The following is a 21,611-nucleotide window of genomic DNA, read 5'->3' on the forward strand; positions in this document are numbered from 1 at the left end:
TAATGTAGAATGGCCCTTTTAGTGTCCCCAGGTAAAATCATCTGCTTTACTCTTCTCTACTCTTCTTCTGCAGCAACAGTCAATGACAACGATTAGCTATAGCCTCCAGTGCTGTCTTTATTTCCAAGGTTAGATGTAGCCTAGAGCCTAGGACAGTAGCAATGGAACAGAGCGTTGTTTCAGAAAAAGATACAGAAATATTGGTTGAAATAATTAGAATATTGTGGAATGTAAGACAGTGCTGATTTGACACTGTGCTGTGTCAGGAAAAGAGGCACATGTTCATCATGATCAAGTGAATAAATAAAGACTTGAGCAACTGAAACTAAATTGACAATTACGATAAATAATCAAGTTATTTATCAAGCAAATACCAAACTTTTCTTAGTTTAATATAAATATATGTTAATAAAGTGGGATTTCGGACAGACAGAACATATAATTTCAAAACTGCACCATTGCCTCTAGGACATTGTGAAGGGCATTAAAAAAAAAAAAGACGATGTTCTAAAATGTTGCATACTAAAAGATGAATGGGTTATTTGTTATAATCAAAGAAAACATTGTATATATGTAACCAATTGGATTTTGAAGTAGGGTGAGTTGTGTTAATGGGGAATCTGAACCAGGATAACTTCACAATGAATTCAGTCCATTCTGCCAAGAGGTAAACAATAAATTCTTCCAACCAATAGCGGGCATTAAAATGTTCCCCCTACACAAATAAAATAAATACGTTCAGAATTTTTCTTCAGAATGTGATCGCTGAACATGTAAATAGCTGTTCCTACAAAATTGCTCACCTCTCCTATAGAACACAATTGCAAAAATGGAAAGGTAAAGGTGGGAAACAGCTTTTATAGAGGAGGGGTACTCACAAAAGTAGACACAGGGTTACAAAAATTTAATGTTGGACGTTCTGTGTGTTGACTCTGGAGGTGTAACATTATACGCTATACCTGTTTACAGTCATTTTGGGAAATTATAACACTGAATATTGTGAACATATAATTGACTCTGTTATGCAAATCTATATATGCTGAGTTTCTAAGTAAACAATTATTTTGATGAAATAAAATCGAATGAATTCCAATAGCAATAAAGTCACGTTCATGCAGAAGCATGATTACTAAGTAATCAAGATGTCTTGACTCCTCTTGCTCCCTTTTCCCCCGGCTGGCTTGGCCCTTACTTGCCCTTTTCCTCACTCCTCTCTACTTGCATCTCCTCCACTTTATCTGTCTGCCTTCCTCTCACTCCCACTCTACTCCTCCAATGCCCCCGCCCCTCTAACTGTACCCCTCCTGCTCTCTCCACTCACCCTTTCTCCCTCTCTTTTCTATGCCTCTCTATCAGGAGAAGAAGAGAGGCTCCCCAGAGGGACTGTGGTTCGTTCCCGCTGCCGCCTACACTGGCTTAATGAGGAGCCTGCGGGAAGGGGTGAGTGTCTCAGTGTATGTCTGCGTGAGTCTGTTTGTGTCTGTGTAGCTGTGACTAAGTCTCTCTCGCTGTGTGTGTGTGTGTGTTTGTGTGTGATTGTGAGTGTGTGATTGTGAGTGTGTGGCAGGGGATCCCTGTGAACAGTAATGATGAGGCAGCTGTGGGGGCCTAAAGCGTTGTTTGCCAGCTGCAAGTCAAGGGCATGCAGAGCAGTCACACACACACGCACACACACACACATACACACACACACATGCGCGCGCGCACTCGCCTGCATGCACACTCTTACCTGCATCAAACACAACCCTTTACTGCTCAGCAGCCTGACCTCAGCAGCAATTAGGACCCTCCAGACACACACATGCAGAAGATGGAGCAGAAACACAAGCGGAAACGTAGATAGCTCTTTCCTTTTTGCTGGCTTTCTCGTATTTTTCTTTTTTTTCTTTCTTTTTTCTTCTTTTTTCTTTGTTCTATCTAGTCTGTTTTCCTATTTAATTATGAAAGGTAAATTGTATAACTTTGTTTGGTCTAACGGTAAAACAAACTGACAAATAAACAGACGGGTGACATAATAAAGGAAAAACCAACATAAAGTGCCACCAGAACAGTTTCATTGCACTTTGACATTGATTCTCCAAATTCCAAGCTCTACTAGAGGTATGACCACCAATGCTTTTGAAAGATATTCCTTCACATCGTCCCAAATGACTCACATAATTTTCATTCTCACCAAACCATTTAATGACCCCTTGTTGCTCTATGGACAGGGCCATTGTCATCCTAGAAGAGACCACTCCCATTAGGATAGAAATATTTTACAAGATAGAGGTGATCATTCAGAACAACTTTGTAGTGTTTGTAGTGACCCTTCCCTCTAAGGGAACAAGTGGACTTAAGCAGTACTGTGTTAAGAAATATATAGCTCACATATTAATCCATCATGCCACTGATTAGGGGTGACTTATTTGAACTCAGTGCTTCCTAATTTAAGCAGTAAGCGCCCATGCTTCCTCCTTAATTCATTGTAAATATGGAGGAAATGTGAGTCAATATTACTTTGTTTACTTGTTTAAATTTTGATATATTGTGTTAAGCTGTGTACAGCTGAGTGCCTCCATGTCACATCATGAGGTAATTGTTGTGTTTCTCTTTGTTGTGTTCTTATATAGTGGCCCATTGCTCCTGAATGAGGAACATTTGGAGCATGGTGAGACTAAAAGATACAATGAACAGGTAGAGGTAAAGAAGGAGTTGGGTGGATGTTGTTTTGCCTCTCAGAGGCAGTAGGGGTCTTACAGTGGTGGCCCACTATAGCAGACTGTGTATAGATAAAACTGATCGGCACAGTTGTCAGTGAGTACCTACTGTTGCTTCGTTACTACTGGGAGTGTAGTCGGGGGGTAGATGAACACAGTGAGGGTGTGTGTATGTGCGTGTGCATGTGTGTGACAGGAGCAAGGAGAGGGGTGTAGGGCGGGGGGGAAGAGACGGTTGACTTATTTATCATTATTGAGCTGTGAGAGTATGCTGATGGAAACACACATACACTCCTTACACACAGCCTTAGGGACCAGACACACTCATCCTCAGACCCAACCTGCCTCACTCTCTTTCCATCTCTCCCTCTCCTCCACCCTGACTAGCTGTTTTTCTGGTAGAATTACATTTCACACTGTGTTACTGTCCAAATAGTCTAACTTTGTCTCATGGGCTTTGCATTTCCTGGAGTTAACGCAGTGATCATACTACACCATAGCTTGCCGGAGAGTCATTTAGTTTTGAATGAAAAGAGGCCCTTCAGCAAACAGACATTAAAAGCAAGCCTTTCTTCATAAAGTAATGCACTATTGCAAAAACACAAAAAAGAAGCACCTACGGCATGTGTAAATGTTTGGACACCCGCCTACTTGTAAAGCAGGAGAACTTCACTGTTGCTTTAATTGACTCACTAGAACTTCTAAAGCAGGTCAAGAATTGCTATTAGAAGCTGATTACAGTTCCAGAGCTGATACATTGTCTGACTTTTGCCTTAATGATTAACAACCATAAGCTCATCTGAGCAACTGACTGAGGATCTGACATGTGACGCCTGTAAAACAGCGTGAAGCTATGACAATTGCAGAACCTATTGCCAGCCATGCAGTTCTGAGCAAAAACACAGAGAAAAGATTTGTTAATTGTCATATTGATATCATACCCACAGCATTACAGTACAGACACCTTTCTGTGTAGTGTCAGCATCAGGGATATGTCAACCATTCTTGTAATTGCATATTATTCAAGGAAAAAGTGGAGGCTACATGTGTACAATGTAGTCATTGCAGAAACCCAATGTAGGGTATAATTAGAACATGTCAAGAAGTTAACAGAACACTAGTTAAGCAACAGTTTTGTTTTTCTTTTGTTTTTGTTTTTGTTTTTTTTGTTTATTTTTTTTTGTTTTTTTTCGGGGGGGGAGGGAGAGTTGTGCTCTCTCACTCTGTCTTTGTCTCTTGCTCAAGAATAAACTAAACTTCTATCCATCCATTATCTATACACCGCTTAATCCTCACTAGGATCGTGGGAGGCTGGAGCCTATCCCAGCTGACTTAGGGCGAAGGCAGGGGACACCCTGGACCGGTCGCCAGTCTATCAAAGGGCTATACATAGAGACCGACAACCATGCACACTCACAATCACACCTACGGACAATTTAGAACCACCAATTAACCTTGGCATGTTTTTAGACTGTGGGAGGAAGCCAGAGAACCTGGAGAGAACCCACGCTGCCCCAAACTCCACACAGACAGACCCCAGGCTCAGGCCGGGATGCGAACCAGGGATCTTGTGTGAGGTGATAGTGCTACCCGCCAAGCCATCGTGCAGCTCTGAACTAAACCTAATGCAAATAAATTTATAACAATGGAATCAAGCATACAATTCATAGGCAGGTTCTGTGCAGGACGATAACAGCAAAGCTGACAGACACTGGTGCAAGTTGCAGCAGTTCAATGAGGCAACCACCATGCAAAGGTGTAGTAAGAGGCGTGGCAAAAGGCTAAGTCTATGAAAAGATACTGAACACCTTCAGCTTGCAATATCCACTCTCTGAGGTGTCTTTGGGGAATTGCCCTTCAGATAACACTGCATCTCTGCTGAGTAGAAGGGCATAACAAACCAGGATGCTTTAGCTGATGCAGGAGTGGTGTTAGACTTCGCAATGTTGATGCACCAACGGGGTCTACAAGGAACAGTAATGAATAGTACACCTTATCTACAGACACCTCACAAAAGTCAGCATCTGAAGTACACATATTAAAGTCTGTATAGAGCACATTTCTTTTCTTTTTTGTAAACACGTGCTGTGGACAGATAGAGAAAATTGAGATCTTTGGCCACAATCACCAGATGTATGTTCATGAAAAGGGGTTGTATTTACTTCTTTTCACTTCCAAAATCAAAGGTAGAGTTTGTAGTTCTGGAGAAAGATTGTTGATGTTCAGTTAGTTATTTAGATAGATAGTATGCTATTCCTCTCACTCCCACAACACTCCTTGCCCTCATCTTACCCAGCCATGTGCACAAGCATGAATGTGTACAAGCTTGAATGTTAATTTCATATTACAGAGACAGGGCTGTGTGTGAACCCTGGATCGTTTTTTTCAGCGCACACACAGAATGGACAACGATGGGATGTGAGTAGATATTCAGTGAATTCGACAAAACGTTTATTAAATTAGAATCAGGTATTCCACCATTAACAAAATATAAAATTTGTCCAGAAATGACTGCTGTTATTTGACTTTCTCCTACAGACAAATTAAGTTTGTGCAAGGCTTTTGTTAAACTAGAAGTTAAACTTTGCGTGACAGGGTTGACCTTTGCTGGAAAAGAGAGTCAGAGAAACCAAAATAAAGGCAGCTATCAGATTAGGTGTATTGCAACACCCAATTGTAACTCCTTTCTGCCAAAGAATAAACTGCTCCATAAAAGGGGCATATTTTGTAGACAGTTGTGGGATAGAGGTCCATGATATAGTATTATAAATTATACTCTGGTTAACCACCTGGTAGTGCAAACATGTTGCCTACTAGCTTCATTTTTTTCTCTCCACCTTCAGTCCTTCACGGCTCTTGCCTCAAAATCGTCATTCCATCATTACTTATTTCACAAGGATATGCTCTAAGTGGACATTCACTCATCAGACACATGCAGCCAATACCATGGCTAAACTTTTCAGGCTTGAAACTGCAGCATATTTATAACGGTCTCAAAAGCAAAGATTCAGACTTCCAAGTTTTCATACATACCAAACCTTTGCAATCTTGCAGGGCGGGGCTTCCTAAACCATGTAGTCTTCTTCAGTACAGTTTCTGGCTCAAACACATATGGCTAAATTACTCCAATATTAAAACTTGCCATTGTGTTTTGTAAGTAGTTGTATAGTAGCTAAGCAGTCGTAGTTTGCTATTCTGCTCGAGCTGTCCTGTGTAGGGCTGGGTGAATGGAGAGAGAGAGGCGGGGACTTCAGAGAATTGCATTACTGGGAATGTTAGTTAGGTCCATCAATCGAGTTTCACTACCACAGTTGAAAACTAAAAGTTAGTCCTCCACAGTGTAGGGGATGAAAAGTTGGTAACTGTAATTTAATGTATGAAGATTGTAGATGCAGAGTAATAATCAGGGCTGGCTGATATAGCTGAAAACTTTCTCATGGTAAAATATTCATTAAAACTACTTTATTTATGGTTTTGTTTATATTTATGAAGGCACAAGAGTAATAATTTGTAAAACACAAATAGATGAACTTTGACAAATAAAATAAATGGATGCAAAGCAGTGATCTCACTGAGTAAAATCAACTTTTAGTTAAAGTGACATAACACTAATAAGATGCAATAAATAAACAAAATGTTGAAGAAACTCTTGAACTGCTCAAATAAAATGTCACAAAATGTGTAATATGTTCAGAGTTTTGTCAAGTGTTGGGGACCTGCAGGTGCCTGGATGTTAACCAGAGTGAAGCTGTTGCGTGGTGGTAAGGTTAAGAGTCTGAGTGGCAGACCAGACTGAGCGTCACTAGATGGAGACCCCCCCACACCAGCCTTCAGAGCAGTCTGTCACTAGGTAGAGGCAGTGAAGGACACAGGCTTAGTTTTTTTTCCCGCAGTCTGCTGGTGTGGATGGGGTGACAATGGGCCCAGTTGTTGGGAGATTTGTGTACCCTTTTAGACCTGCAAGGAAGCCATGAGGAGAATGACAGAGGGCAGGACTCTTCTCCCAACCTGGAAGAAAAGGGGGATAAACCAACAACCAACCAACACCTCCACTGTTTGCCCGTGAAAGTGAAACAGGCGAGAGGCCCTGCGGCACTCATCAATTCACTCCACGCTGTTTCTACTGTTTTGACATGTTAATGGTGCAACTAAACAACAAACCTGTTAATTGATGTTTGGATGTTTCTGTGTCACTTGCAGACCGCTCCATTATCAAGGAAAATCATAGGCTGTTGATGAGCTATCGAGGGAACTCGCCTGGGGCTGGTTCATACATCCAAACATTTATTTATTTTTATTTTTTTTGCTTTCATGGTAGTTGTGAAAGTGAAACTTTTTAACATGCTAATGATTCTTTTTAATTTTCTTTTTGCACTTTGAAGTCTCTCAAGTGGCATGCAAATACCAAATCTGATGTTTAATACCCTTGACTGGTCAACGTTTTGGAGCCTATATTGTCTGATTTGATATTATATGACCTGCTTATCTTTACTGTTCCTGGTTCGTTGCTTGACTTAAGTCTCCAATATTTAGTGATGCATTTCTTGTGTGATTTTTGCTGGAGAAGGAGATGTCTACCAATGTGCTAAATGCAAATCGAATGCCACACACTGTTTATTGCATGACAGCACTAAGATACAACGCCAAGACCCTGTCTAATGCGCTCCAGGCAGTATGTTTTTGATGCATTTTCTGACCCACTGGATCACCCCAGCCCCCTCTGCTGCTGTTGAGAGTTTTCCTGATTTACAAGTAAAGCACTGCAGAGAGAGGGATACAGATTGTTGTACTAGAAGGGGGGTGGGGCCAGAGCCAATAAGAGCATGGTGGTTCTACCAGTGGAGAGGGGGATATTCGGGGGAAGGCAGGGAGTGACAGAGGGGAAGAAAGAAAGCAGGATCGGGGGGGGGAGGTGGCAGTGAGACAGAGTGAGAAAGAGAGAGAGTTGTACTTGGAGAGGGGGAGTGGATGGCATGGAGTGAAAGGCAGGTTTCCAGGCCAGACTTGAGCTGCAGGAAATTATTTATGAGCCTGAACAAGATGATGCTTCAGCTGCCTATGATGAAAAATCTGTGCGTGTGCGTGCCTGCGTGTGTGTGTGTATGTGTGTGTGTGTGTGTGTGTGTGTGCGTGCGTGCGTGCGTGTGTGCGCGCGCGCCCAGTAGAAATGATGTGTGAACAGTATTGCAGTGATAGAAGCCAGGGGGCAGAAGGCAGAAATCCCCCTCACACACACACACACACACACACACACACACACACACACACACACGGTAGTGGTGAGCCTATTAATGATTTATCACTATCTTCCACAAAGGAGAGAAGAACAGAGGGGGACTGTAAAAGACAGTCATGGGTCCTACCCTTGTGTCTCTAACATAGGATGACCACTCCACGTGCATGAACAATCACAAGCACAGTCTGAATGTAAGCCATTGTGTTATATAATATTGTACAGTCAGTATGTTGCGTTTCTTCTAAATCTACGACCATTTTTGCTAAATGAAAAAATAAAAAATTGAGGAGATAATTATTAGTAACACAGTCCACCTGTTTTTACACTTCTTTCTTTTTTCTTTTTTTTAATTACTTTTTGGGTTTTTTTTGCTGTGTTACAGTGTTATTCGGTACTGCATTTTTCTGTTTACACAGAATCTGTCTCACTGTACCTGCTTGTGTCTCTGTCGCTTTATCGGTTTGTCCTCTTGTCTGTTAGTTTACATGTGCTTGTCTTTTATCTATCTACTTATTTGTTCTTCCCACGCGTCTATGTAACGCACATCTACTTGTTGCTTTTTTTTGGCTTTTTTGTCCACTTGTCTACTCTGGCCCTTCACACCTTAATGTGTGTTAGCCTGCTGACCAGTGTGTGTGGTTATTAGTGGTGTTAGATGTGTTGTTGTGCGAGGCAGGTAAAGGGTGTCTGCCATAGGGGCTCATTCAAAACCAGGTGCACTGGCTTCTAAAGGACTTTAATTACAGAGGAAAACCACATCAGACATGTGAACATGTGCGCTTGTACACACACAGACATACACACTCAAGTAAAGTGATGTAGTTTTTGCAATCTGTATGTCTTTCTACTTGAAACTCAGAGGACAGGTGCAAACATGTTTGGATATAAAACTAATCCACAGATCAACACTTGAAGACAGGATTTTATTGTTCCATATCTGCCTGGCCTTTTAAGTCTTTCATTTGAAAACAACTCCTTTTAGCCAGGGGTTCCAAGTGTGTAAATCTTATCTGTCAGCTCTGAGCTGTAGAATAAGAGAGAGTTTTAGTTTGACCCACTTGCCAGGAAGTCAGTTAGCCCTGTTGAAACCTGACGAAAGAAGATAAAAGAAATGAAACTGCTTGTTTTTTTCAGCAATTTCCAAATCCAAACCTAGCGACCTTGAAATTGAAGAATCTGAGTATTATATCTATCTTTAATGATCTTAAGTTATGTTGAGTACCTACTGAGAAATCACAGCTGGATGTATGAGACAGGGAATGTCATTTAATTAGATGTGCTCACAACACCTCTGGAAGACTAAACTTCATTCTAAGTGTTAATCTATATTAATCATCGAGGAGGGGATGATGCAGTTGAGTCAGAGAAGCATTTCTAATCTTTCATACAACTAAGATGTGGATCGTCCCAAAAAAGTCTGTAGATTAATACAAGGATTCAGGGTTTCTCTGGTTTTCAGAAGGCTTAGGTGCTGTCTGAGTTCCAGCAAGTGGCGGAGAGGATGAATTTGATTGAAGCTTGTCTTGTCAAATGAAGTTGTGAAAAAAACTCCTGGTAGCTGTAAAATGATACAGGCAAGTTGGAAATTAATTTTGAACATTATGTATTTTTTTTTTTGTACAAAATAATACTACATTTTTCCAACGTAATGATTTTGTTGATCTCTTGACTTTACAAATATTTAATGTTTTGCCATGAATGTTTGTGCAGATACTCAAGATCTTAGCAGGTTGAGTTTTAATAATCTGATCAATCCAAAATTGCAATTTGCTCAATTGCTCCATATGTTGTCACTTGTGTTTATGACCAGATATCCTACGGTGGCCCAGAAGTGTTACAACAAAACAAAAGCCACAACACAACCAAATTAACCACAACACTACAAAATTAGCCGCAACACTACAAAATTAACCACAACACTACAAAATTAACCACAACACAACCAAATTAACCACAACACTACAAAATTAGCCGCAACACAACACAATTAGTCGCAACACTACAAAATAGGCCGCAACACAACACAACGGCTGCAACAGAAGTTGTTTTTTTTATCTCGGAAGTTATACTGTGAAGTGCGTAACGCCACACGAAGTGGGCAGAAGCCGGAGATTGTTGGAAAAGTTTTGTTGCGGCTTATTTTGTAGTGTTGCGGCTAATTGTGTTGTGTTGTGGTTAATTTAGTTGGGTTGTGTTGTGGTTAATTTTGTAGTGTTGTGGTTTATTGTGTAGTGTTGTGGTGAATTTAGTTGGGTTGTGTTGTGGTTAATTTTGTAGTGTTGTGGTTAATTTTGTAGTATTGCAGCTAATTTTGTAGTGTTGTGGTTAATTTTGTAGCGTTGTGGCTTATTGTGTTGTGTTGTGGCTTTTGTTTTGTTGTGACACTTCTGGGCCACCGTAGGATATGTGCAAACTAACTACTTTCCTAGCAGCCTAAAAATTAGCTAGCAGATATTTTTTGTGACAGACATTTTCCCTTACAGAGATAGCACAGAAGAAAAAGTTGCACCTTTTCAGAGTCAGTGGTCGCTTTGCTCCATTAAGTGTCTTAGTCATGCCAATGATTACCTTGTACAATACCATGACCGTGGAACTGCCACAAAGGATTGGCTTGGTTAGCTTGAGATTAATGGCATTGTTACACGGTAAACTGAGGTCGTGACTTGAGTAAACATTTTACCTACTAAACACCAACTTTAGCCTTTTTATTGCACCCATGTTAGCCTGCTGACATTAGCATTTACCTCAAAGGTTCATTGTGGCCGATCACAGCCTCACAGAGCTATTGCACAGAAATAAATTCTAAACTGCTTGTCAAGCAACTACCTGGACAGGTTTTCTTTGTCACAAAGTTTTTCAGCATCTTTAAAATGTGGTCTGTTTTTTTTTTGTTGTTTTTTTTTCTATACACCAGACGTTCTGATATTTTGAGAGAAAATATTAGTGATTGTACAGAATAACTTCAGTTGTGTCATGCAAAATTACAGATTGTCATCGTTGACATTTGAAAAAGATAGACTTGATAAAGCCTTTTATTTTGACCCCATAGCCAAGTTATTAAAGGTGCCACTGTAAAGAAATGTAACTATATTTTCTCTAAACTTGACTTTCTGGAGATTAGGTTTAAGTAGGACAATAAGTATAATATAATGTCAGTGCTTCTTGGATGAACTTGTTTCTCATACTAGGAGAAATTATAATGAGAATAACTTACTCTTTCCTCTGTCTCCTGAATTTCTCACTCTGCATGCATCATAATGATGAAATTTCTTGCATGAGCTACTTGTTTCTCACCACATGTGAGGATATCTCGCTCACTCTGTCTCTGTGTCTTTCTCTTTCGCTTTAACACCCCCACTCCCCCTTCTCTGTGTAGTTCCTGGCAGGGCTACAGTCTATTAAACACACAGACAGTGGGTGCTCCCCCGTGGGCTCATTAGTGAGCTGGCCCGCACGGCCTGGGGAATGCTGGAACAGACCATTCTACTGGTTCCCGGAGGGGTGCCAGAGGATTCATTATGCTGTCGTTCAACGTAGTCCCTTGGTGTTGAATACACAATGTGATGTCCTATATTGGATTAATAGGTTGGGTTTTTAAGTTATCAGTTATGATTACAGCTCCCATGTGGTTGAATATGATGTATCTGCATAATGTGTAATACAAAATAACTGTGGATCACAGTGTGACTGTTGATGCATTGTTATATATCAGAGGTACATCCATGCTTCCAAAAGAGAAGAAACATTTTTCCCAGTGCTTAAAGTTCACTTTTTAGACATAAGGTTTCTGCAGGACAGTAGCTGCTGAAGTTGCTGTTATTGCATACTGCACAAGTTAGGTACTGAGGCAATTTTTTATTTTTATTTTATTTTTTATTTATTTATTTATTTATTTTTTGGGGGGGGGGTTGACAGTTCCATCTGAACTATAGGACTGTAGTCAACCAACGAAAATCTTGGTCAACTGAAATTGTACCAACTTTCCAACCAATCGACTGGCCGTGGGGCAAAAAAAATGTGCTTGTTAACTTTAGAAAAAGCTAAATTGGCCAGAGTTTACTCTACCTGCTAGCCTTCGTACCCTAAACAAATTGTGAATTAATGTATAACGCTAGTATTTGCAACTTATTAAATCGTTTCAATCTGGGTATGAGATACAGACATGATAACAAGCGACTTGGAACAGTAAACATGCACCAGTCCATATTCAGGAATAAGTTAGATCTAGCAGTTCTCATTGAGTTGGGCAAGGTTAAAGTTGTAAACTGTAGGGGTGTTCACAGGTAGTCTGTTCCTCCCACCACCAAATTAATCCTGGAAGGGTATTAATGTAGAATCTTTCTCTTGCTAAACTAACATCAATTATGGTCCGACAAATGAACATTTGGTCATATCCGAGCACCTCAACCACTGCAGCCCTGCTGAACTGACGATCTTTCCAGCTATAGTCAATTTTAATTAACATGTACTGTAAAAGACTGTTGACAAATTTTCAGTGAATCCAAATGTCTATAAACAAACAGTTTTTCAAGTATTCCTGTAGCCATAGCCACATAATCCACATCTGCCATTTGTCCATATGGTCAGTATATTGCAGGACTGCTGGAGCTTTAGAGGAGGGCACAACACAAAGCATTAGCAGTGTATTTTGGGTCTGAACTAGGACTGCCTGAAACAAACTGAGCACACAGAAGAAAAATGGATTATATGAAATGTGTCACCATTTGGGTCCATTTTAGATGTGAAATCAAACTGACGATAACTGCAGTTGTTTATGAAGGAACAAACTGAAAACATTTCATTGCCAGTTTCAGCGATATCAGTAAGTTTTATACAAAGGATATATGTGTTTGATACTGTAATTGTACATATTTAGTCTAAAGTCTCTCAGTTTTTTTGTGTTATGGGTTTCATACATTATTATGTGGACTGTCAATGCTATTTAGATGTGAAATACAGCAATTTTGTTAAAGTGTCATTATCTGTCACAATATTTTTCAGAATTACCATGCTAAATTGCCACAGTGAAATTAATGTTTTCGCTGTTAATATGAACCTTTACCACAAAATGTAGTTGACTGTGTTTAATGAATAGGCTCTATTGTATCTCATATCTAGGGAGCGTAGCGTTGAAGTGATGTAACACAGTGAAACACAATAATAACCTGACAGAGGCAATCACTTCTGTTCTACTTCCTGTCTTTCTCCACAATGACTTTCCTGGAAAAACTAATTTCCTCATCCACAGAGATTTCATTAGCCTGGCCCCATTGTCTGAACACAAACAACTGTTCTCTGCTGAGGCAAAGGTGTGTGGGCACATACAGTATACACAGAGCAACACACATAAACACTTGGACACTTACACATGCTCACACAAGTGCGCTCATACACATATGCAACCTCTCCGCGTTTTGTATTGACGTTGAGGGCTAATCTAATTGTCAGTTTGTGATTGCATTAGTTCTTTGTACACTGCTGCCTTTTGCTCTGTCACATTTTTCAGTAATCGAGTTTTGAGTTTGCAACTTAACAATGAACCAGAAGATGTGCTGTCACAATGGCGAGGCAAGGACAAAAAAAAATGTTTGGACACTAATCACAATGATATGCAGTGGTATTAGAATGTATGTGCAAAGTTACACACCGGTATTAAAGCTTGTCTTTACAAACTGAACAATACAAACTGAGGCCACCCACCGCCTGGTTATTCTAATGTCAAGTATTTGTACTGGTACCTGGAGGTTTTTCAGTTCATATTGTAGTACAACAATACATTCATTCGGCCTGTATTGTCTCTGTGCATGTTTTTCAGTGTTTCTGCTTGTTATTCTCTGTCCTTTCCCATTTAAAGACTATGCTAAGAAGGGTCATTCGGGTCAGAGTCATAGTAGTTAGTTGAGGACTTTGAATTCAAGCTGCAAGGTTTAACAAACTTTGGTTCCAAATCGGTTTGTAGGATGTTTTTTAGGTTGACTCTATTAACATTTTTCTTTTGTTAAACTTACAATCAGTTTCCAAACATATTTTTAGGTAAGACAGTACATAGACTTTGTCATTAATGTGTTAATATAAGTCCAGTTGCAACATGTACAATATATATATATATATATATATATATAATTATCTACCACAATTATAACCATCTTAAACATTACAAGTGGTTCAGTCACTCTGCTGCGGGTTCTCTTCTATTCTCTTCTATTCATGTTAATTGTGTATTAACAGAGTTGTCTTAAATTTGTCATTTCACTGAATAAAATGTGCTTCCTTTTTACCTCACTATATAGTCACCTACCATACCTAGTTGATAAATGTTTTACAGGTATTTGTGTGTCTGGTTTCACAGGATGATGCTGTAGTTCACCATATGGCTGCGAAAGCCATAGAGAACATTTCCACAACTGTGTCTGGCCCCTCCCACCACCTGGCTACCACAGAGATAGGCTCCGCCTTGTGGTTCCTGTTCACTCACTCCACTGTGGAAGCTGTCAGGCTCGCTGCCATTTCTGTAAGTTCACATGCATATACAAACAATCCTGAATGTGTGAAAGTATTAACACATACTGCCATCTTTGTAGGACCTCCAAACACATAGATACACAACCAAATCATGGTGGTGAACTCAAGCGGTTGACATTCAAAAGACAAGGTGTTTTTTTTTTTTGTTTTTTTTAAATGAACGTAGTGCTTTGTGGAAATTCAAAGTAAAAGCAGGTAAATGCTTGACTTGCTCGAATTGTGTTGTCTGACAGCTGTGGAAAAAAGTTAAATTCTGCATTTCCAAAACAACATTTTGCAGATGTAGTAACTCAACTTTATCCATTTTATATTAGGATGGACTACATGTTCGTCTCTTAATTTAGGCCAAATGCAGCATCTGATATCCTGAATCACTGTCAGACTCCTAAATAATTTTTATTTATTTGTTAATGGCACAGGGCGTGGAAAAAATGTATTTGTAGATCGTTTGTGATCCCATGTTCTGAAGCATTGAATTTTTTTTATATGCCTAGCATCAGGGACTTCCAGCGCAACATGACATTAGTAAGGAATGGGATCACATTTCATGACTGACAGACATTACCTCAATGTGTGCATGTGTGTTTATCCATCTATTTCTTCAGTCTCTTTCTAGGCTGAGCCGTGCGGCCCCAGCAGTCTTCTTGGCAGTGATTGATACCTGTGGCCCTGCGGCCATCTTGGAGGCCATAGGTGGAGCAGGGGCCAGAGTGCAGCAGCACCTGCTCACTGCTGTGGCCACTGCTTTACTCAGCTCACGTATCAAAACACACCACATCACACAGAGCAGGGTACGTGTACACTTTCAGACACACCTACATGACAATATTGACGATATATGTCAAAAAAACATGTAAAATTCAAATACATACACTCACATATCAACAACTACGCTGTAGTAATGTTATATTTTATTGATATTGCTGCAGCAATATTTGGCAGGAGATTTAGGTGGTAGCATCACTTACTGAGTGTAGTTTGATTTTTCGAGAAGTTTATGTGAGAAATGTCTGTAATGAGAAGGTGTCTGCACAGTAGCCGAGGGATGAAAACACTCCTAGATAACTACACAACAACATGAAGAAGAAACAAAAGTAGCCTCAAATACTCAAAATCTTCATGTTGTGCTTCCTCTCCCTGTCTTTGTTAGTGTATCTCTTTTTCTCTCTTCCATACAGTTCACGAACTAATGCTGAACTGTGCATGAACTAATTTGTCAGGAATTACTTATTTAATTTTTCATAAGACAGCCCATCTAGTGTGTATGTGATGTGCTAATCTTGGTGAGGCAGAGGGGCTGAAATTGATTTGAAGGTTTTTAACTTGGAGTCTAGCATTGGTAATTGACTCTGAACTGAATTTATTTGCATTGAGCATTTCCAATTTAACACCAGAATACAAACTTAGTACTTCAACTCTGCTCTAATTATACACTGATATGCATTCACCCCCCACAAACCCCTCCCCCACCTCCCCCTCGCTCCCCTGGCACAAAGACAGACAGTCCAAGAGTTTGTTTACACAGAACTCTGTCTGTTAATGTGTGTGTTTGTGTACATGCATGTGAGAAGCGACTGTGTGTGTGAGTGTGAGTGTGAGTGTGTGCGCACGCAAGCACACCCGCTAATTTGTTGAGTGTGTCAGTATCTGGGCTAATTGGCTGAATGAACACGCTGCAGCCTTCTACTTCAGCAAAGCATTATGGGTAGTGGGGAGGGACTTATCAGCTAGGCACACACTACTGGGCTTTGAAATTAATTAACTTGGTGTGTCGCTCCATAAACACACATGGATGTACTTGCTGTCACACACACACAGACACACGCACACACTCAGCAGTGTATGGTGCTGGTGATAATGATAATGGTAATGAACGCTGGTCAGTCGAGTTTTTTCCAACCAGTTACTGCTGCTGAGTGATTGGCTGTCTCAAGTAGCTGTAGGCAGACACGAGTTTGTGTTTGTGTGCACGCGTGCGTGTGTCTGTGTGCACAAGTTTTGTGATAATGTGGAGTCTGAGCTGATTATATTTTAGTCTGTTTGTTAATGCATTTTCTGAAAATTTCATACAATTTTGAACACCTGGAGGAAAGTGTTCATTTGCACATTTTTCTTACAAGGGGTCAAAGCATTGAGAGCTGCAAGAAATCGTTTGGGTTTTTTTTTCAGTTTACTTCTGTATCTTTTGATAAGACACATTCATAATGTTCCGTACATTTTTATCTTCATGCTGTGAATCAACCAACTTAGCAGGGATGTTAATGTGAAAATCTTTCATTCATAGGTATTACTTTGCAACGTTAGAAGTCTGTTCTATTATCTTACTTCACTGAAAATATCTGAATTACAAGGCACTTTGGACACCAACAAACATATCCACAACCAGCCTCAGGAAGATTTTCACATTTTGTCTATTTGCATCTGGCAGGACTTGGTGTTGAAGGTGCTGCGCTGTCTAGAGAGTCCATCTACAGTAACAAGAGCCAAGGCACTGCTACTACTGCTGCTACTAATACAAGACAACACACACACTCTGCTATACTGCTGCCAACACAGGTAAATACACTCAGTGTGTCCCCTCAGTCATACATAATGAAACCATAGTTTTGCCATGTGTCAGTTTATTGATGAGGAGCTGGTATTTATGAATGTATGATAATTGATTTAATCTCATATTTAAGGTCTTCGTAGACAGCTGTAAGAGTTTGATGAACTGAAATTCAATTTTAAACACTGTGGTGGGCAAAAATCTAGGCTTGGATATGTGCTACTCAGTAGAAAGTGAGAAGCTATGTGACCTTCCCAGTGCAGCATCTCTGCAAAGGATGATAACCAGATGCAAGAATGCTAAAAGTTTGAATTACAGTTTCATTTTGTTGATTAATGAGTCACACTCTTTTTAATTGGGCTGCGTTGCAACACAGTAATAACTCGTGGATCCTGCTTGAGGGTTATGTGCCTCTCTTAACTTATCACATTTCACTGTGCACCCTCCTACTGTCTGACTGTACTCAGACTTAGACCAGTGAAGCTCACTCTTAACTCCACTCAGTCTGTCAGACCACTGGCTAATTAGTTTCTCTGGAATGTAGTTGCCCATGTTCACACATACACTGAACTGTCAGAGAACAAACAAGTAGCATTTGTGAATTCCATTTCAGGGTGGGATTTCCCTTTAATTATTTAGCTGTTGCTTTCAGTATGTGAGTGCACTCACATATCCAGCCACACCATAGCTGAAACTAAATTCCCTCTTCAGTATACGTTGTGGTTGGGCAAATCCAAAATTGTGCTCTTTCTCTGGAATGTAAAAATGTTCACTTAGAAGAAAATAGTATATGTAAACACTGACACAACAACAACTTTGTCTAGTTTAATTTGAGTACCTTATAAAATGTATAGCTAAAGCCAAGCAGTCCCATTGGTTCAGGAGTCATTCCAGATGTTTAGCTGGGACAAACTGACTGCTAGGGAGATGCAATTGCAGATAGTATCAATTTCATTCAGCCGAAAATGTGAAAAATGGGAGAGAACGTGCCTGAAAATGCAATTTGTGCACGTGCTGTACATTATAAGACTATGTCCACAGTAACTGACAAAATTTGAAAAAAACAAAAAAAAAACCCTGTTTGCTTGTAAAAGTGAGTCCATCATTTTCAGGTTGTTTGAGAGGTACAGGGGAGAAAAAATTGACCTCTCAACTGTACTGCCACACAGCAGCTGATGATGTCTCAAAGAGGCTTCCATCATCATTTCCCAAAAGCTCTGTTTTGTCCTGTCCTTACAAAAATGCAGCTTAGCTTCTAGTAAATTCATTTTTTTTCTAAATGATATAAGACCACAATGAAAAAAAAGAGGAAAATTCAACCTTTAATTCAAGTGCATTTACTCAGTGTGAAAAAAATCTCACATTAAAAAATAATTCTTTTACATCAAATCATGTGTGCCACAATCATTAGCACCCTTGTACAACCCCCTTTTGCCAACAATTCATTTGAATTGAGTTGAAGGTTACATTTTTCTACAATTTTCAGTGTGAGAGTATGCTTCTGCAATAAAAAAAATTGAATTTATTTTAAGGATTTTAACACATCTTAACCAGGGGTGTCAGTAATTATGGAGGGCGCTGTATATATATATATATATGTTTTTTTTTTAATTCATTAATTTATTTTTTAATTTTATTTTTTGCAACTGACTAAGTGCGGACATGCTGCATGGTAAACTCAACGGTTTCTCAACTCATGAAATAATTAAATCAACAAATCTTAACATGCATGCTTTTGAGGAGTGATTTATCTTGAATCAGAGGTTTCAAATTCTGATGCAAGCACTTCTTGAACACTGTTCAGCAAAGTTATCCGTTATCTAATGCAGGCAGCTTTTAGAAGGGAGACTTCCTTGAAAATGCTGCCTGGGGTTGTTGGCAATGCAGTTGCACTCTGTGTAACCTTTGTGTTAAGTAGCACAGCAGCCGTGGGAATGATAATATAAATGTATGTACCCAGGGCATTTAATTTATGCTACTGTATGTTGTAACTTTACTGGAACTTCAAATGGTTCATTAACTGGTTGTCCTGTGTTTCACCTCACATTGTGCAATGCAGTTGTGAATGGGAATAGCCCTTGTGGTCAGATGCATATGCATTATACATCCATATATACATACATCTAGTTCCCCTGGTAATTTACATCCAGTTGGCATTTCAGTTTGAAAAAAATGCCCTACATTATGAATCTTTCCCCTCCTTGCTGTTTCTCATCTTCTTTGTCCCTCTTTTTTTGCCAAGTTTGTTTTTTGTTGTTGTTTTTTTGTTGTTATTAAAATGCCACTCTTACCTTCTCCTCTTTGTGTTTCTCAGTCTCAGATTTTTGTTTTTATCTGTCTTCAGTATTACTTTCTGACATATAGCAAACATGAACAGTCAGATGAACTATTCTATTTAATAGTAATGTCAAGATTATTTGGAGTGGAGTGTCTTGACACAGCCACTGATTTTCTTTGTATCTGTATTTTCTCACCGTAAATCAAGTACTAATCTCATTATATCACTTTATTACCTTTGACTCAGATAATCACAAAACCTCTCAGCTGCCAAGGAACCCTTTTAGTTCAGTATAAATGGAGTTTAATATTATGCCAAGCAATAAATATCCAAATTATTAAGAATTTGTTTTCTGGTTTTATTCTATTTTTCTAAAGTTTAAATTACAAGCTATATCCCAAATCAATGGTACACTACGTAACAGTCGTAATTGAGCTTTGAAGCAGTTGTGGGTTCATACTGACAAAACTAAGCATCCTCAAAGCTTCATTACACGCAATACAATTTATTATGCAGAATTATACAGTCACTGACACTTGTGAGAGTGGCATTGATGGGCACTTATGGTCCACAATGCAATACACAAAGGAAATAAACGAGCTGGTCTGCTAGAAATAATTAAAACAAAGTAGTTGTGAGAATTGGACTTGGTGCTCTAAATATCTTTAAAAGCAAAAAAGAAAGTGTTTCACTATGGTGGAGAATAAAGTTGTATTCTCTTCTTAAACAAACTCTCTTTAGAAAAACATTTTTAAATTGGCAGTGGTGTTGCAAAGTAGCGGTTTAGCCGTCATCTGTCTTTCCTTATTTCCTTTTAGTACAAAATGTTACAGTACGTTGTGTTCTGGTGTACCAATTCCCTAAAAACTATACCTTAAAAAATATTTATTCCATATGTAATAGTGTGTTCTCTGGAACTGAGATCCAGATAGAATGAATGACAATAAATTAAAATAAAGATCCATGATTAATTTTGGATTGTTTTGACTGGACCATTCACTCTGACATACCGCTTAATGCCATACCATCATCTGCCCTATTCCTTAGTATACAATTTTTGCCAGCCTTCTTTTGCACATAACAACAAAACAGAATTAAAATGTTTTTATTTTTATACTTTCTCTCCAGCTCTTTTCCAATCTCTCTCTCTCTCTGTCTCTCTCTCTTTCAGACACGTCCTGTACTCTTTATCTCTCTCCTCTCACTTGCTTTCTCTCTGTTAACTGAGTTGGAGCTGTCAGAGTTGACCTGCCTGTCTCTCTCCCACTGAGGACTCTGCATGATTCAACCACACACACAGACACACGTCTTTCCCTCAGTCCTGCTCTCACTCAGGCACGTTGTCTTTAATTAGCTCCTCAGTCGCATGAAAATATATATATATATATATATATGTGTGTGTGTGTGTATGTGTGTGTGTTGTTTTTGTCTTTATGAAATAAACTCACACAGGTCTCACTGAGTAAGTGTCAAGGTTGCCACTGGGAGTGGAGTGTGATGACTTTCAACAGATGTAGTCGCACACACACACTGTGGGCCACTTGTAGGTCAGTACTGTGTGAGTACTTTGTGAGTCTCCCACAGTGACTGACAGAGAGGTGGCAAGTTTGTCTCTCTTTGTTTGGCAGTCTGGAAAAATGGCTGCAAGAGAAGAACGCACAGGGTTTGGACGGTTGGCTGCTCTACAACTTTGCACCAGACTGAAATATCTTTTTTAAAAAAACTATTGGATACTGGGTTCTCATTCTCTCAAAGAACAATCCTGTTTTTTCTTCTACTTGCTTTTCATTTTTTTAAATGTGAGAGGAAAATGAGTTTGGACTGTGTTCCTGGTCTTTCAAAAGCTGAATTTGAGGATATGGATGATGAGGCTTGATTTTTTTCCCCCTCCATGTCCTTTAAAGTAGTTGATTAAAAAAAGTTTATATGGCAGGCCTTCATGCAGTTGGATCCCAACCTGATCCCGACATATTTGGATAATGCAAAGTGAAATTTTTTCTTTGATCATAATTTATTTGTTACATTTGTGTCCCTTTTTTTGGTCTTTGTCAATTCTATCATTGTATAAATACCAATCAAATGCTATTAAGATACTGTTGTCAGTAACAATTTTGCCCAAGGATTTACAGTTGTGTGCAAAACTTTGGGCAAATGACATAGTTTATTTATTTTTTTACATTTATTTTGGAAGTGAAGGGACAAAAATACAGCTTGTGAAGCAAATATATATATATGTGTGTATATGTGCATATGTGTATGTATATATATATATATATTCATTATCTATACTCCGCCTATCCCAGCTGACTTAGCATGAAGGCAGGGGAC

At 39.3% G+C, this 21,611-nt stretch overlaps 1 protein-coding gene across 1 annotated transcript in view; it reads left to right on the forward strand.

Moving 5' to 3' along the window:
* ulk4 (unc-51 like kinase 4) overlaps window positions 1–21,611 on the forward strand; it is an 88,001-nt gene that overhangs the window by 19,193 nt on the left and 47,197 nt on the right. The window contains exons 19-22 of the mRNA XM_008299201.1: window positions 1,357–1,440; window positions 14,285–14,446; window positions 15,063–15,248; window positions 16,886–17,013. Of these exons, the coding sequence (XP_008297423.1) occupies window positions 1,357–1,440; window positions 14,285–14,446; window positions 15,063–15,248; window positions 16,886–17,013 (560 nt within the window). The remainder of the gene's footprint in view (window positions 1–1,356; window positions 1,441–14,284; window positions 14,447–15,062; window positions 15,249–16,885; window positions 17,014–21,611) is intronic.

This window comes from Stegastes partitus, unplaced genomic scaffold (genome assembly GCF_000690725.1).
Source record: "Stegastes partitus isolate 25-593 unplaced genomic scaffold, Stegastes_partitus-1.0.2 Scaffold1392, whole genome shotgun sequence".
Taxonomy (NCBI): Eukaryota; Metazoa; Chordata; class Actinopteri; family Pomacentridae; genus Stegastes; species Stegastes partitus.